This window comes from Micromys minutus (assembly GCF_963924665.1).
Source record: "Micromys minutus genome assembly, chromosome: 32".
Lineage (NCBI taxonomy): Eukaryota > Metazoa > Chordata > Mammalia > Rodentia > Muridae > Micromys > Micromys minutus.
Window position 1 is genome coordinate 20,228,078 of NC_137967.1, and position 14,948 is coordinate 20,243,025.

A 14,948-nucleotide genomic window follows, 5' to 3' on the forward strand; every position below is an offset into this window, starting at 1 on the left:
AGAAGTGCTTACTGGTATCCAGAGATGGATGACTTCTCAGAGGCTCTGCCAGAGTCATACAGATACGGTGGCTGATGTCTGTAGATAACCATCAGACTGAACATGGGGACTCCAATGAAAGAGCTAGAGAAAGGACTTAAGGAACAGAAAGGGGTTGCAACCTCATGGGAAGAACAACATTATTAACTCACCAAACACTCCAGAACTCCCATGGACTAAAACACCAACCACTGAGCACACATGGAGAGACCCACAGCTCAGCTGCATGTGTAGCAGAGGACAGCACTGTCTGGCATCAATGAGAGAAGAGGCCTTTGTCCCAGTGAAGGCAAGTTTTTCCAGTGTAGTGGAATGCCAAGGTGCTGAGGTGGAGAGGGGGATTAGGAGAGGCAGCACCTTCATGGAAGCAAGTGGAGGGGGAGGGGGAATGGGAGAATCGAGAAAGGGGATAACATTTGAAATGTAAATACAAAGAATATCCAACAACAACGACAATAATAATAATAATAATAATGATGATGATGATGATGATGATGATGATGAAAAAACTACCTCATAGAAAAAATGTTACACAGAAGGGGAGTTCAATAGGATGTTGTTCAAGAGGATAGTTAGTTCAAACAGCATTTCATTCTATTTAAAGCAACCATTTCACACAACCTTGCTTTACAACCTTGAGCACCCGTGGCTTCGTCCTTACACCTGACCTAGAGAGAATGTTTTCCCCTGATCACAATCTGTCCCAAGCCTATTGCTCTTCTTATGAAATGTATGAAAGCTCATTCTGTTCCTCATTCCGCAGCCTTTACTTACTATTCTTTGAGAAGGGGGCACATCCTATATTTCCTTGTCACTTTATTACATCTTTCTTGCAAAACAATTGCCTGAACAGCATTAATTCAGGAAAGCTCATCTTCATGCTGACCTGTGGGACATTCCGACAATAGGGTGGCTAGCAACCAGGAAGTCATCATAGGCTATAGGTAGTGAGGGTCTCCCGGCGTCCACTTACACCAAGACAAATAAGTGAAGAATGTGACAAACATGGGAAAGCTCATCAGTAGCAAGAAGCAATCCTGGGACTGAGTCTCTGGGCCAATGCCTCACCAGAGCACACATCTCAGCAGAGCAAGATGGTGCACCATATGCAGGGAGCTCACTTGCCCGCTACAGCTCTTCCTGTGCTCGTTGGGTAAGGGTTGCTATGGAAGTAGCTGTAGATGCTAATAGCAGGGATACTACAAAAGTGCCAATTAAAACAAGACCTAAAAACCTTCCTTTTTCCTAGGAAGAGCCTGATGTAGTTCCTTGCGAATCTGTTGTTCGAAAATCACACGGAGTATCATCAGGGGGCACAGGAGCCATAACAAACGCAGGAAGTGTCCGAGCCCTGGCCTGGTGAGTTCATTAACCCGGAATGGAGATGTGGAGTCAGTGAAAGAAATGACTCTGACCACTTGGTGTCTTTCAAACCTGAATAGCTCTAGGTGTCTTTATTTATACAGAATTTCAGAGTATTCCAACACATTCAGTTTTAGATCTTCCTTAAATCATTATTTGAGTATCAAAAAGTGTTTATTAAAACTCATCCTAAGTTCTCCTTCCTTGTTGTCGGTGATTACCTTTTTCCATATCTAAATACAGTATAGTATGACAACCCAAATGGTTATGTCATGGCTAAGCACCTGAATACTGCTAGACACAATGATTTAATTATTGTATTTCAGGGCAAAATGAGAATCTCTAGCCAGGAACATCCAGTCTGTGCAATGGTCGACAGCAGACATGCAGCTTCATAGGAGACAACAATAAGAACCCAAACATTTAACAAGAATATAACCTCTGGCTTTTCGGCCCCGGCAGCCATCTTCCAGTTAACTCGCCAACATGACGAACACAAAAGGAAAGAGGAGAGGCACTCGCTATATGTTCTCTAGGCCTTTTAGGAAACATGGAGTTGTTCCTTTGGCTACATACATGCGAATCTACAAGAAGGGTGATATTGTAGACATCAAGGGAATGGGCACTGTTCAAAAAGGAATGCCCCATAAGTGTTACCACGGAAAAACCGGAAGAGTCTACAATGTCACCCAGCATGCTGTGGGCATCATTGTAAACAAGCAAGTTAAGGGCAAGATTCTGGCTAAGAGGATCAATGTGCAGATTGAGCACATCAAGCACTCAAAGAGCAGAGACAGCTTCCTGAAGCGGGTGAAGGAGAACAATCAGAAGAAAAAGGAAGCCAAGGAGAAGGGCACCTGGGTTCAGCTGAAGCGTCAGCCTGCACCACCCAGAGAAGCCCACTTTGTGAGGACTAATGGAAAAGAGCCTGAGCTGCTGGAGCCCATTCCCTATGAATTCATGGCCTAATGTACAAAGAGAAATAAAGGACCCGGACTACAAAAAAAAAAAAAAAAAAAAAAAAAAAAGAATATAACCTCTGTGTTTTATCACCTCCTAATTCAGTGCTCACAGTGCATTGTAAGTTGTCTTTATGCCATAATTTTATGGTATGGTCCTGCCCTTTACAACTTTTCTATAAAGAGCAGAAACTGACAATTAACACTTGTCCATCAACACACACTGTTTCTTTCTTTTATATAAGCCTTTTCCTAAGGCAAAGATGAATCTGTCCAACTTATATTTCTTTTAAGAGCATAGTAAATTTTACTTACTAACTCATCCTAAGAATGAACTAACTTGTCCTGAGAATGAACTCTTTACTGCTACCCTATCTCTTTAGGCCCTATCTTTTCTAAGTGAGTTTTGAACTTTCCTTTTCTTCAATGTATCTGCATGTGTACGTCCTCAGAAATAGTTGATGTTTCCAAGCCCCTTCATTTGTCTTTGTACATTTCTATCAATTTTGAACCATCCAATAAGGAATCTTCTTTATAGGTCTTAGTCAAAACCACCAAACAAAGAGCACACATGGATGGACCCATAGCTCCAGCTGCATATGCAGCAGAGGATGGCATTGTCTGGCATCAATGGGAGGGGAGGCCCTTGGTCCTTTGGAGGCTTGATGCCCCAGTGTAGGGGAATGCTAGGGTGATGAGGTGGGAGTGGGTGAGTGGGGGAGCACTCTCATAGAGGCAGGGGAGGAGGGATGGGATAAGGGGTTTTTGGAGGAGAAACTGGGAAAGGGACAACATTTGAAATGTAAACAAATAAAATAACAAAAAAGGAGAGAAAGGTCTTAGTCAGTCATGTCTTAACTTTTTGAATAAACAGAAATTATAGCTCAATCTCCAAAGGATTGACACAGTTATTCTGTTTATCTTTCTCACTTGCCAAATGGAGGAGAAACTCCAAGGGACCTTGTCTCAATGAGACCATTCACAGAATATTCATGGACCTTTCCCAGTAGAGACAACATGGCTCCTGCCAGAGAGGCTGTTACGAGCAGAGGGATGGAGTTTACACAATTAGAGGGGATACAAATTGGTGCAAGTGGTTTGAAGTGTCTCCCATTCTCTTCCATAGAGGGACGTCCAGTCAGTAACACACTGAGTTAATACAGGTAGCAAGGTCAAATGTAAAACAATGTCTGTGTCATAGTTGCCCATTTTCTCCAAATGTCCCTTAAGTGCTCACATTACCTGGGGCTAATAGCCAAAAGTCTGGCTGAACCTTTCCCTGAGGAGACACCATAAGAGGGTGTGGGTCTGGGAGACACTGTATCAGGATGTGGACAGTGAAGGGGTCCTAGAAAGTCATCTTCATCCAGATCTGGTAGACATTTACAGGATAGGTTGACCAGTTGACCAGTTCCTCAGAGGCACAGAATTTTCTTTAGAACCCTGGAACATACCACAAAAGGAAGACTCCCACTCTGAAACTAGGGCATCAAATTCTCACTGAATACTGGAAAATGTCCATCCAATGACCTAACTTGTGGGTGATTATAGACTGGAAAACTCAAGTGATGAATAAATTGATAATGTCTATCCAGCCCTTACTATACCCCAAAGTCATAGGCCTAAGAGTTCACATCTGTATTGACCAACCAATGACAAACAGGATGCTGGGTGACATCCCAGTACAGTTAGGAAGAGCGGTACAGGCTCCACATGGGAAACATCTAGAACAGTGGTTCTCAAACTCCGTAATGCTGTGACCACTTAGTACAGTTCCCCACATTGTGGTGACCACACAACAAGCTGTTGCTATGCCCTAACAGTAATTTTGATACTGTTAAGAATAATAATATAACTATCTGATATGCAGGATGTCTGGGGGTTGTGACCCACAGGTGAAGAAACACTAAAGATCAGTTACCTCATCCTGAGACTTACAGATATCATGCAATATTTTAAAAGCCAGAGATATTTTTTATATTCCACTGCTGTATCCCCTCTCAGTGCCCCCTTCCCAGAGTCCCTTCTCCCTGCCCTCCCCTTTACTCCTGAGAGGGTGGGACCCCCACTAGGTATCCTTCTAACCCGGCACATCAAGTCTCTGTAGGGTTAGGCACATCCTCCTCCACTGAGGCCAGACAGGGCAGCCGTGGAGACTGAGCTGCCTGTCTGCTATTCATGTGCTGGGGTCCTAGGTCCAGCTCATGTGTGCTCTTCGGTTGGTTGTTCCCAAGCGTCTGGGGTTATTTGACTATAGCGGTCTTCCTGTGGAGTTCCTATCCCACCCCCCCCCCCCAGCACCTTCAATCCTCTGCCCAAGTCTTCCACGGGAGCCCCACACCTCTGTACAATGTTTTGCTGTGAGTGTCAGCATCTGTTTTGGTCAGCCGCTAGGTGGAGTATCTTAAAGGATAGTTTTCCAGGTTCCTGGCTGCAAGCGTTACAGAGTATCAGTGATGTCAGGGATTGGTGCTTGCCCAGGGGAAAAGTCTCAAGTTGGGCTGGTTACTGGTTGCCCATTCCTTCAGTCTCTGCTCCATCTTCATCCCCGTATTTCTTTTAGACAGGACAGATTTTGGGTCAAAAGTTTTGTGGGTGAGTTGGTGTCCTTATCCCTCTACTGGGGTTCCTGCCTAAAAGCCAGATAATTTAAAATGAACCTTGGTTTGATGTACATTATAGACATTTTAAACATAATTGTTAATCACAGACCTTAAAAACTATAATATAATAAGTTTGATTTTTAAGTCTTATCCTTTATATACATTAAACTACTTACTCACTACTTCTAAAAACATTTCATCATTTTATTCTGTAATCATATATCCATTTAATCTTTATGTATAAATCTTTACTAAAATAAATTTTAGTATCTTATAACATTTTATTATTTTAATACTATATATTTTATAACATTTTTATTTTTAAAAGCTATTGTAGTAATATAAACTTTAATTTTAATTTATTTTATTTTTAAAATTAAATTGGTTGGGATGACTTGCTCTCCTTTTATTGTGGAGGGATATCAACATTTGACAAGGTTTGCTGTGATCATTTTAGGCTGCCACAGTGAGGCAGGAGAATAGCAGTTTAACTTAGAAGATAGGGCAGAAATCATTTATTGGACCCTAAAAATCCATTTGATCATTAGTATGGCTTTAAAGAGATCACAGAGAACAAAATATCTTCAAAATCTTTTAAATGGTCATATATACATGCAGTATCTCCCTCAGATGTTTCATGGATATCTTTTGAGGAGAAGTTTCCGTGTTTGAATCAAGATGAAGTCGGGATAGACCTATTAAAACGACTCCCGATCATCTCTTGGGATATCGGTTCTCCCTCTCTCTCGTTAGGCTGTTTGTTTTCTATGTGCTTGGCAAAGAGTTGGGGACATTTGTAGGTTGCCACAATTTGTTCTTTGTTGTGGGTGTCCAGTCTGCTTCTCTGTCCCTGTATTTCATAATGTATTTAAGAACACATCGGAAGTAGCACTGTACGCCCACCAGGGGGCGGTGCCTCCCAACAGCAGGGCAGGTTAACGGGTTCGGAATGGTGACGCCTTAGGTTCCTGCGCAGTAGAATGGTGGGTATGGGTATCTTTCTACCTGTACAATTTACAAAGAGAAGAAAAGGCCTCTCACCACTCCTGACACCCTCTCCGGCAGCCTGCGGGATGCTGTCCTGCACGCTGTTCTTGCTGTTCTAGGCGAGAGTTAGAACTGCCAACACTGTAGAAAGCAGACGCAGAGAGGAGTCCACCACAGTTTTCCTGACTTCATGTCCTGGGCACACCATAAAAGCTGTAGTCATTACACTCCATAGGCTTTTCCTGACCCCGTCTCCCACACCTGAGGTGGAAGGTTGTCCCACTTTCTCACTAGAGACAGCAGATATCTCGAGGTCTTGGCCATTGTACTTCAGGGGTCAGCTGAACTGCGGTTCCTGTCCAGGAAGAACCCAAATGGACACCAAAGCCTGGTAGGTTCCATCCCTGCTGGACAGGGTGGCCTCAGGTCCAGAGGTTTTCTGCTGTACCTGCTTCTTATACTGAAGCCAGGCCAGGGTAGCCCACATGGGGATACAGATTAGAAGCCCGGCACGTCAGTGTGATCCTGCCCACTGGATAATTCCTGAGGGTCACATTCACCATCGGGGTACCTGGGAGAAGAGAAAGTGGGTCAGTGAGGGCGAGGATCCCCTCAGCATGGTGGGTTGCCCGGAAGAACCACCCTGTTCACATTCGACTCCCATCTCCCCTCCCCAAAGGCTCCCAGTGGCTGTGGATTGTGGGGGGCTGGGTTCCAATGACTCCCGAGGCTCTTTAGGGTCAGTGCCTGATTTGCACGATGAGAGAACAGGATGTCCCTGCTCTCTGAGGTCAGCAGTTCCTCCTTCCGGCACAGGGACCAAAAGAACAGGGGCTTATCGCCACAGGGGCTACAAATACGATCTGGGTGGGATGTGCCTCGTTTCTACGAGAAAGCCAGCTCTTGCAAGCCTTAGGTGAGAAGCGACGGCTTGCTAAAGTACAGTCAACCGACTGTAGCCCTGATTCTGGAATTGACCCAGGATGACCAGTGTCTGCCTCCGCCTTTCTTCCTCCACAGATTTCCCAGGGCACCCTTTCCTTTTCTGTTACCCGGCCAAAGCTGTAAACTTCACTTTTCAGATCCCAGACTGGGTGGTACGTGCCTGTCACCATAGCACTAGGAAGGCAAAGGTAAAGATGTGGGTACGTGTGGATGACAGGTGTTGTGAGACTGTTTTGTAAAAGGCATTTAAAAAGAAAACATAATCTTTTAAATGTTTTATATTTATTTTACACGCATGACTACTTTGCCTGCATGATTGTGTGTGTACCATGTGGTACCATGTGTATATCTTGTGCCCATGGAGGTCAACTGAAGGATCTGCATCCCCCAGATCTGGAGTTACAAATGGTTTTAAGCCAACACTCAGGCACTGGGAATTCAGCGTGGGTCCTCTGCAAGAGCAACCAGAGCTCTTACCCGCCCATCTCTCTAGTCCATCTTAACCTTTATAAAAGTAAGAGTTGAACAACAGTAAGAGGACTTTGATCAGGTCATGTGACATGGGGTAGCTTGCGTTTGAATCTGTAGCACAGCACAGGTTGCATCCTCCTGGTGAGGGTGGTTCTGAACCCACCCAGCCCCACCCAGGGCTCTCCTCTCCCCCAGCACAATCTCTATCCTAGAGTAGGGGGCTGTTGGAAAGAGGGGAGAGCTCTTTATTCTGCACGTGAGTCCTATGGGTCTGCGATCCAGGCAACATCTGGGAACCCCTCCTTTCTGATCTGAGGAAACTAGCAGTGGCTCTGGAAGGGACTCTCATGTCCCAACTTCCAGGCACCACCTTAGGCTGTGCCACAATTGTACACACATGTGAGGAACCAGACCCCCACAAATGCCATGGAAAGAGCCACTTGGCCACAGGAGTGCTCCCCTTGTTCCCCTGGGTTCTGGGAACCAACCCTGGTGACGGTCAGTACCTGTATCTTGTGGATGTTTCTCAAGGGAGCCAGGTATCTCTGGAGCCAATCAGGACATATGTCATCCAAAGATGTGTTAATTAGACCAGATCTGGTGCCGTGTCTCCCTGAACGTCTCGTTCGGCTGGGTGAAGGGCACATCCATTGTCCATGTGAGAGTCTTCTGGTCAAAGGCGAGGAGGTTCTGCCCTTTGTAGCCCAGGTGCCAGAAGCATCTAGTGCTTCCTTTTCTCTGAAGCTCACAACCCAAGGCTGCCTGGAGGGCATAAAATTCTGACCCACCCAGGCAGTGACCTGTTTTCTTGTCTCTGAACCTCATCTCTCAGTGGGGCTGAGGGCAGAGAGGGTGGATCCTGTCATCTACCAAAGTGTGGGGATCTTGTGCTTCTTAGGGAAAGACCACTGGTTTGCTCAGTCGGCTTGGCCACATCCTGCCCCCACCCTGACTTCAGGGACCAGTGCTGGATCTGTATGCACTGAGCTTCCTCCACCCACCCACATCCTGGCCTTTCTGGCTGTGACCTCAGCTAGAATGCCTTTGTGTTGCTCCTCCTTTTCCAGCAGATCCTCAGTCCCTCAGGTCTCAGCTCCCAACGGTTCTTGATCCTGGGTTCCCAGGAATCTTTTCTGCTGCTGCACTCAGCTCAGGAAGAGCTCATCATCAAAGTATCTCGGGGTCAGGAACTGGGGCAGCCCAGACACCTCCTGGGACAAGACCATAGTGTCACAGCGCAGAGAGTGGGGACCTGAGGAGCCAGATTCACAGGTCCCCAATGGTCAGTCCTACCTCGAAAGATTGAACCCAAACTACTCCATGCCTCACTGTCCCACAGGTAGATGACTAAGTGGCCTTGTTGGGGACAGGATGCTCTGCTCCGTGCTTATGGTTCTATCTCCACACTCTTGCGTTTTTTTAATCTCGATCTTTTTTTGGTCTGCTCTCGAAAAACAAATCTTAAGATTATGCTGTGAAGTCTTATTTTTAAGGATTTAAAAGTTGTTCATTGCGCATTGTTTAAAATCTATATAATCTGCAACAATATTTGGCTTTAAACTTAACTAACAAAAGACTTATGATTTTAAATCTATGTACATAAGCACATGTGTGATTCAGCTTTTGTTTACAGCTCATATATATGTGCATGTATGTATGTGTGTGTAACTCAAATTCAACTGTATATATGTATGTAACTGGGATTTGACTCTGTATGTACACGTGCATATAACTTGGATTCAACTAATTCTCTCTGTCTCTCTGTCTCTGTCTCTATCTCTGTCTCTTTGTTTCTCTCTATTTTTTCTCTGTCTATCTCTGTCTCTGTCTCTCTCTCTCTCTCTCTCTCTCTCTCTCTCTCTCCCTCTCTCTCTCTCTCTCACACACACACACACACATTTTTAAGTAGCAACCATGTTGGCCACATAGCATACAACCTACCATGTGATTTCACAATCTTAAGATGACCACATAGTTTAAAGCAACAATTGTAGAACTTCTTAGTTTATTATTGCTCATTATTAGTTTATAAAAGCTCTCTGTTTATTATTGTATCTCCTTTTAGACTACAAAAGCAACAAGTCTTAAATGTTTTAGATTGGTATGGATTTTTGTATCATGGTAGAAATTCTAAGTTATATTTGATACGACATGCTGTATATGTGGCTCAGCTCTGGCTTAGAATGTGGTGATGAAGGCTCGTGGTTATAAAGGGCTATTCAGACTAACAAAAGCTAATGTAAGATCCCTGTCTACTTACTATATCTCTTCTAATTGCTTGACACCAAGCCTCTAGAATAATGGATAAGTGACAACATCTAGTTGGTGAATAAAGGTTGCCTAATAATCAAGATCTACGAACTTCTAAAGCCTAATGAGGTTCACAGTAATATTTACATATCTTCTCAGTCCTTTAAGATTCAGCTGTTCAGATAAACAAAGCCATACAGAACGTCACCGTGGCTGTAACAGTGTAACATAGGAGAATCAGTAAAGCTGCCGGGCTCTCTATGGACTGTATCCATCATTAAAAATTCCATTTTGATACTAGAAAGGCTTCGATACTGAACTGTTAAGCCCAACAGGGATGTAGTGTAGTAAAGTCCTAGTCTTTAAGGATGCTACTAAATTATTATAAACCCTTAAGGACATTCAAGAAATGCTAGTTAATAGTCAGCTACCTTATAAATAATATAAATCCTTTAATGTGTTCAGAAATGTATTCATGTCATGCTAAGAACTGAAGCAATTAATTACAGGAACAGGCCTTTTTATGACTCCTGTACAGGCTTTCAAAGTAACAGAAACAAACCAAGTTTGTCTATTTAGGTATACTTTAGATAGAGTCCTCAAACATTTCAGATATCTGCAGAATATGGCATTTAGTGTTTCATTAAGAAGCTTTTCATGATAGACACAGCAGCTCCTGGAAGTACCCCCTCCTCCAGAGAAGATGATAGGCACAGAACCTCTACCTGGAACTTGCTTTGAATGTGGCAAAGCTGCCACTGGGCTGGGACTGCTCTTGATTCTACTGCTGACAGCACACTGTCCGAACTGTGGCCAGGCAGGATGCTGGGAAGTTGACTGCCTTACTTTACCTGGACAAAGGTAGGACAGTCCTTCAAACTGTCTGCTTCCCAGAAGAGTCTGTCAAATCTTCTGGGCACACACAGACATACACACAGAAACACACAGAAACACACACACACACACACACACACACACACCACACACAACACATACTGACAGACATATATATATAGTCACACAGCCACACATATACTACACAGAAATACACAAACACACACACAGCACACACACACATAACACACACAGAGACATAGACACACAGCCACACAGAGACACACACATAACACACACAGACACACACACATATAGACAGACATAAAGACATACATAGACATACACATACAGAGAGACAGATACAGACACATACTACACAAACATACACACAGACACAGACACTACACACACATGAAACGCCCACATACAAACACACACACCCCAAACACACACATACAAAGATACACATACATACACACACACCAAGCACACACGTACAAAAACACACACACAAACGCCACATTTGCTCTTGTTACACCCCATAGCACAGGGACATAGCAACGTCCCTGCTCAGTGTTCACCTGCCCAGTAAATCCTCCAGGAGGAGGTACACTATCCACAACTGGACTGCAGCTAGGGCTCCGAGGTCCCTGGACAACACCATTTTCATCTGCCTTTCTGAGTTCACTTTGGAGATTCAAAACCAGACAAGCTCCTCTTACTAGTTCCACCCACCTTAGGAATCCAAGGAGAACTTAAGGAATCACAGGACTTCAGGTGTGTGTGTGTGTGTGTGTGTGTGTGTGTTTGTGTGTGTGTGTGTATGTGTGTGAGAGTGTGAATGTGTGTGTGAATGTGTATGTGTGTGAGTGAGTGTGTGTGTGTGTGTGAGTGAGTGTGTATATGTGTGTGAGTGAGTTTTTGTATGTGTGTGTGAGTGTGAATGTGTGTGAGTGAGTGTGTGTATGTGTGTGTGAGTGAGTGTGTGTATGTGTGTGTGAGTGAGTGTGTGTGTATGTGTGTGAGTGAGTGTGTGTATGTGTGTGTGAGTGAGTGTGTGTGTGTTGTCCTAAAAGTGAAAGTGAAAGTGTCTGGGCTGGCAGGAGTACTGGTGGTGTCATTCAGGGAAACACAACTAAAGAAACAGACATATTTTCTAACAACTAGTTCAGATATAAGCTTTCACAGATATGATTGGTTACTTTCTTACCTAAACTTGGGTTCCACTAATGCTTCATGTTTCTTCTTGCTAAACTTTCCTGTCCATTAAACAATCCAAATATATAATTTTTGCTTCTTCTGCTCCACAAAAGCTCATCTTAAAAATGTTTATGTTGTTAACTCATGCTGTTATTGCTTTTATAAACTTATAAGCTACAGGAAACCCACCCAGATCTAACTCTCATGGACCAAATAAGAATCCACCCAGATAAACACACCTGTCTAAAACTCAATACCTATTCTAAAGGGTGGGGTTACTCTAGATTTCAAATGTACATCTAAGACGTTTTCTTTTTATGACAATAGCTCATGCCATTGGTTGGCAAAGAGAACTCCTGATTTCCCAAACAAGGTTTGGCCAGCCTTTGTGGGCAAGGAGGGTTAGTTCTCTGCAGCCACAGGTTCAAGACAGGCATTGACCATTGGGAAGACCCCTTGGGAATGCCTCTCAGCTCACCCTCCTCCCTCAGGGCTCTTGCAGGCAGTCCAGGTCTGGTGGGGACATCTGTCAGGTCCAGGACCTGATGCGGCCACCAGGAGTCTGAGTGATAACTCAGACCTCTGGGCATATGCAGAATTTTCTCTACTGAGTTTATCCACTGGACGTCGGTTTGAGATAACTCAGCAGCCCCTCCACCCTTTCCCAATGGGCAACTCAATGTCTCAGAATGTATCACTGGGCTCCTTACTAAGATGTTTCCTAGAATATTTCAAATCTCTAAAACTATACATACTGCCAATGATCTGGTAAATGGAAAGAGGGTCCCCATCCTGACCCTTCCTATCTCATCATTTGACTATTTGCTCCAAATCTTATCAATCTGGTTTCTACATTCCTTCAATGACAGATACAAAAAATGTCTAACCAGACTATTAATCAGTTCCTGTTATAGGATTAAAAGCCACTGTCCATGGAGAAACCTGATGTGAACATTTGCCAGGTGGACCCCAATGGTGAAAGCCAGTTGCACTCCCTTTAGTACCCCAAGACAGCAGGAAGTAGCCAATGAGACTCGGTGCCCCATTCCCCTTTCAGCATCAGCCTCCCCCTCCCCTTTTCTTCCTTTTTATGACAATAAAAGGGGAGGAATGGCAGCACTAGGACCGCTCCTGCAAACATTTTCTTTCTTCCAAATGTACTTAATCTCTACCTATAATGTATACATATGTGTGTTCCAGCATCTCGTCAAGTCCATGCTCTCATTACATCTAGATCAGCTCCAGAGAAGCAACCTACAGATGCTTCAGCCTTCTCTCACAGACACAGACGCTTCCACTGGACCTGTTCCTTCTGACCTATCCTCAGATGGTTCCACAGACCCTGGACAACAAGAAAACAGCCAACTCTAAGACTGGCCAAACACCTATACTCCCACTTTTCTAGACTTTCTAGAAACGTCACCCCAAAACAAGCATGAAGCAGTCAGAGATCACAACGACCCTATTCCTGCTCCACTGTCACTTCTAATTTTTTTTAAATTAAACCAAAATGGGGAAATGTTGTGATTCTTTAAACCCCACCCCCAGTTACCTGACACTATAAAAGAGGCTGCTTGCCCCCTCCTCTCTCTCTTGCTCTCCCACCGTTGCCCCTTCTTTACCCCTTCCCCCCATCTCTCTCCATGTTCTCATGACCGGCCTTCTCTACTCTATTTCTTTCTTTTCTCTCTCTCTCTTCCTCTACTAACCTCTTAATTCCTTCATGACCTGAATAAACTCTATTCTGTACTATACCATCATGTGGCTGGTCCCTCAGGAGGAAAGGATTCACAACATGGGCTCCCCAGAGGCATCTCCCTTGCCCTAAGGCCTCACTGCACCATGGGCCATATCCTTCCCCCACACTATCTTCATCCTTTTCCTAACATTGGTGCCGAAACCCGGGGCATCATCCTTTAACAACACCAACACTGAGAAATTAAGATCCGGAAACAGGGAACACACACAGATCATAGTGATGGTTAAAAACAGCATTATCTACTCATATCCGATTCCGAGTGACCTGCAAATCTATTGCCTAAAATTATCTAGATAAATTCATATTTGACAGAGAGTGGCTGCGGTGGTAACCTCTCCCCAGCGAGGGAGAGTAGGAGAGAGACAAGGGTGGGGAGGGACAGACTCGAGGAGGAACACCACATGGTCATCCAGGGATGTGAAGGTGGGTCTCAGCAGAGACACACTGTGACACCATCCCTGTTCCATTCTCTCCAACTCTGGACTGGAATATGATCTCCAGTGGGCATGGACCCTAGAAATGGGAGAGGATGTACCATCAGGATTTGGACCTGGGTTTGCTTCTGGGATCCTAGGACTCCAGGCAGCAGTGATGAAAAGATAGCCTGTCGATGGTGTCTGGGGCCCTGAGAAGCAGGAGACACAGCCCTCCAGGGACCTGCCATCTGAAATAAGAGACTGCCTGCAGTAGGCCAGGATGGAGATGTCTCAGTAGCCCATGGCAGCTCTTTGTAAAAAACAGTTGTTCCCACTTCTCCTAACCTTAGCCCTGGACAATGGCTGTACACATTTCATTTGTGTGACTGCTTTTCCATTGGCCTTGGTGTGCACACTTATTCTACTATATCTGGCTTTCCTATTTCTTTCTCCTTCTGCTCTGGTGGATTCTGTGAAACTAGGTGTTCCTTGATGTAATGATTCTTAAACAATTGGAAACTGAGGCACAGGGGCCCAGCACAGTCCTAATGGCCCAGGTGCACGCTGTGTATTCTCATCTTGGAAACAATGCAATGATTGCACAATGGTAGTTACAGATTAATGCTCGACTTGCAAAGAGAGTTTGAAGACGTTATCAGAAAATGAATTAGAGCCAACATTGGGACCCCAAGGGGAAAAAAGTTATTGAGGTTGTGAAATAAGTTTTGCACAACATTTGAGAATGATTACTGGATAAGAAAGTATAGAACGCACGAAATCATATGCTAGCAAAACTAACTTAAAATGCTAGGATTCTTAGGAGAGTCATTGTGTGATGTGCAGGAACAGAAAGCTGGAGGAACCACTGAGTTAAGGGTTAACTTGATTCTTTCTGGCCACTGCCTGGCAGTTTGCCCATGTCATTTATCATTAGAGCTTCACAGGAAAATTTGAGTAGCTGACCTCCAAGCTCTAAACCCGGAGGTATAATAAGTTAAAAATTAAAACTTAAATAATGATAAATTTGTAATTATTATTATTTTGGCCACAGGCCTGGGAATAGGGGAGGCTTGAATCTTTGGGGAACAATTGTAATGCTTAATTCTTTGTGGGATGTGGC

The 14,948-nt window shown here is 44.3% G+C and overlaps 1 protein-coding gene and 1 pseudogene across 2 annotated transcripts; one reads left to right on the forward strand and one right to left on the reverse strand.

The window, feature by feature from the left end:
• The first annotated feature begins 1,862 nt into the window (after positions 1 to 1,862).
• On the forward strand, positions 1,863 to 2,390 carry LOC308413912 (large ribosomal subunit protein eL21-like). Its single transcript, XM_080909051.1, has one exon. The coding sequence runs from the start codon at positions 1,888 to 1,890 to the stop codon at positions 2,368 to 2,370; it is 483 nt and encodes a 160-aa protein (XP_080765177.1). The 5' UTR covers positions 1,863 to 1,887; the 3' UTR covers positions 2,371 to 2,390.
• Positions 2,391 to 6,287: 3,897 nt separating this feature from the next.
• LOC308413641 (MHC class I-like protein MILL1) lies at positions 6,288 to 8,191 on the reverse strand (annotated as a pseudogene). Its single transcript has 2 exons — positions 7,873 to 8,191; positions 6,288 to 6,521 (listed from the first exon to the last, which is right to left on the reverse strand). The product of its transcript is annotated as an MHC class I-like protein MILL1 (transcript).
• Between the last annotated feature and the right edge of the window lie 6,757 nt (positions 8,192 to 14,948).

Excerpts from the sequence above, each read along its gene's own strand:
- LOC308413912 (XM_080909051.1), top strand. The coding sequence starts at position 1,888 with ATGACGAACACAAAAGGAAAGAGGAGAGGCACTCGCTATATGTTCTCT.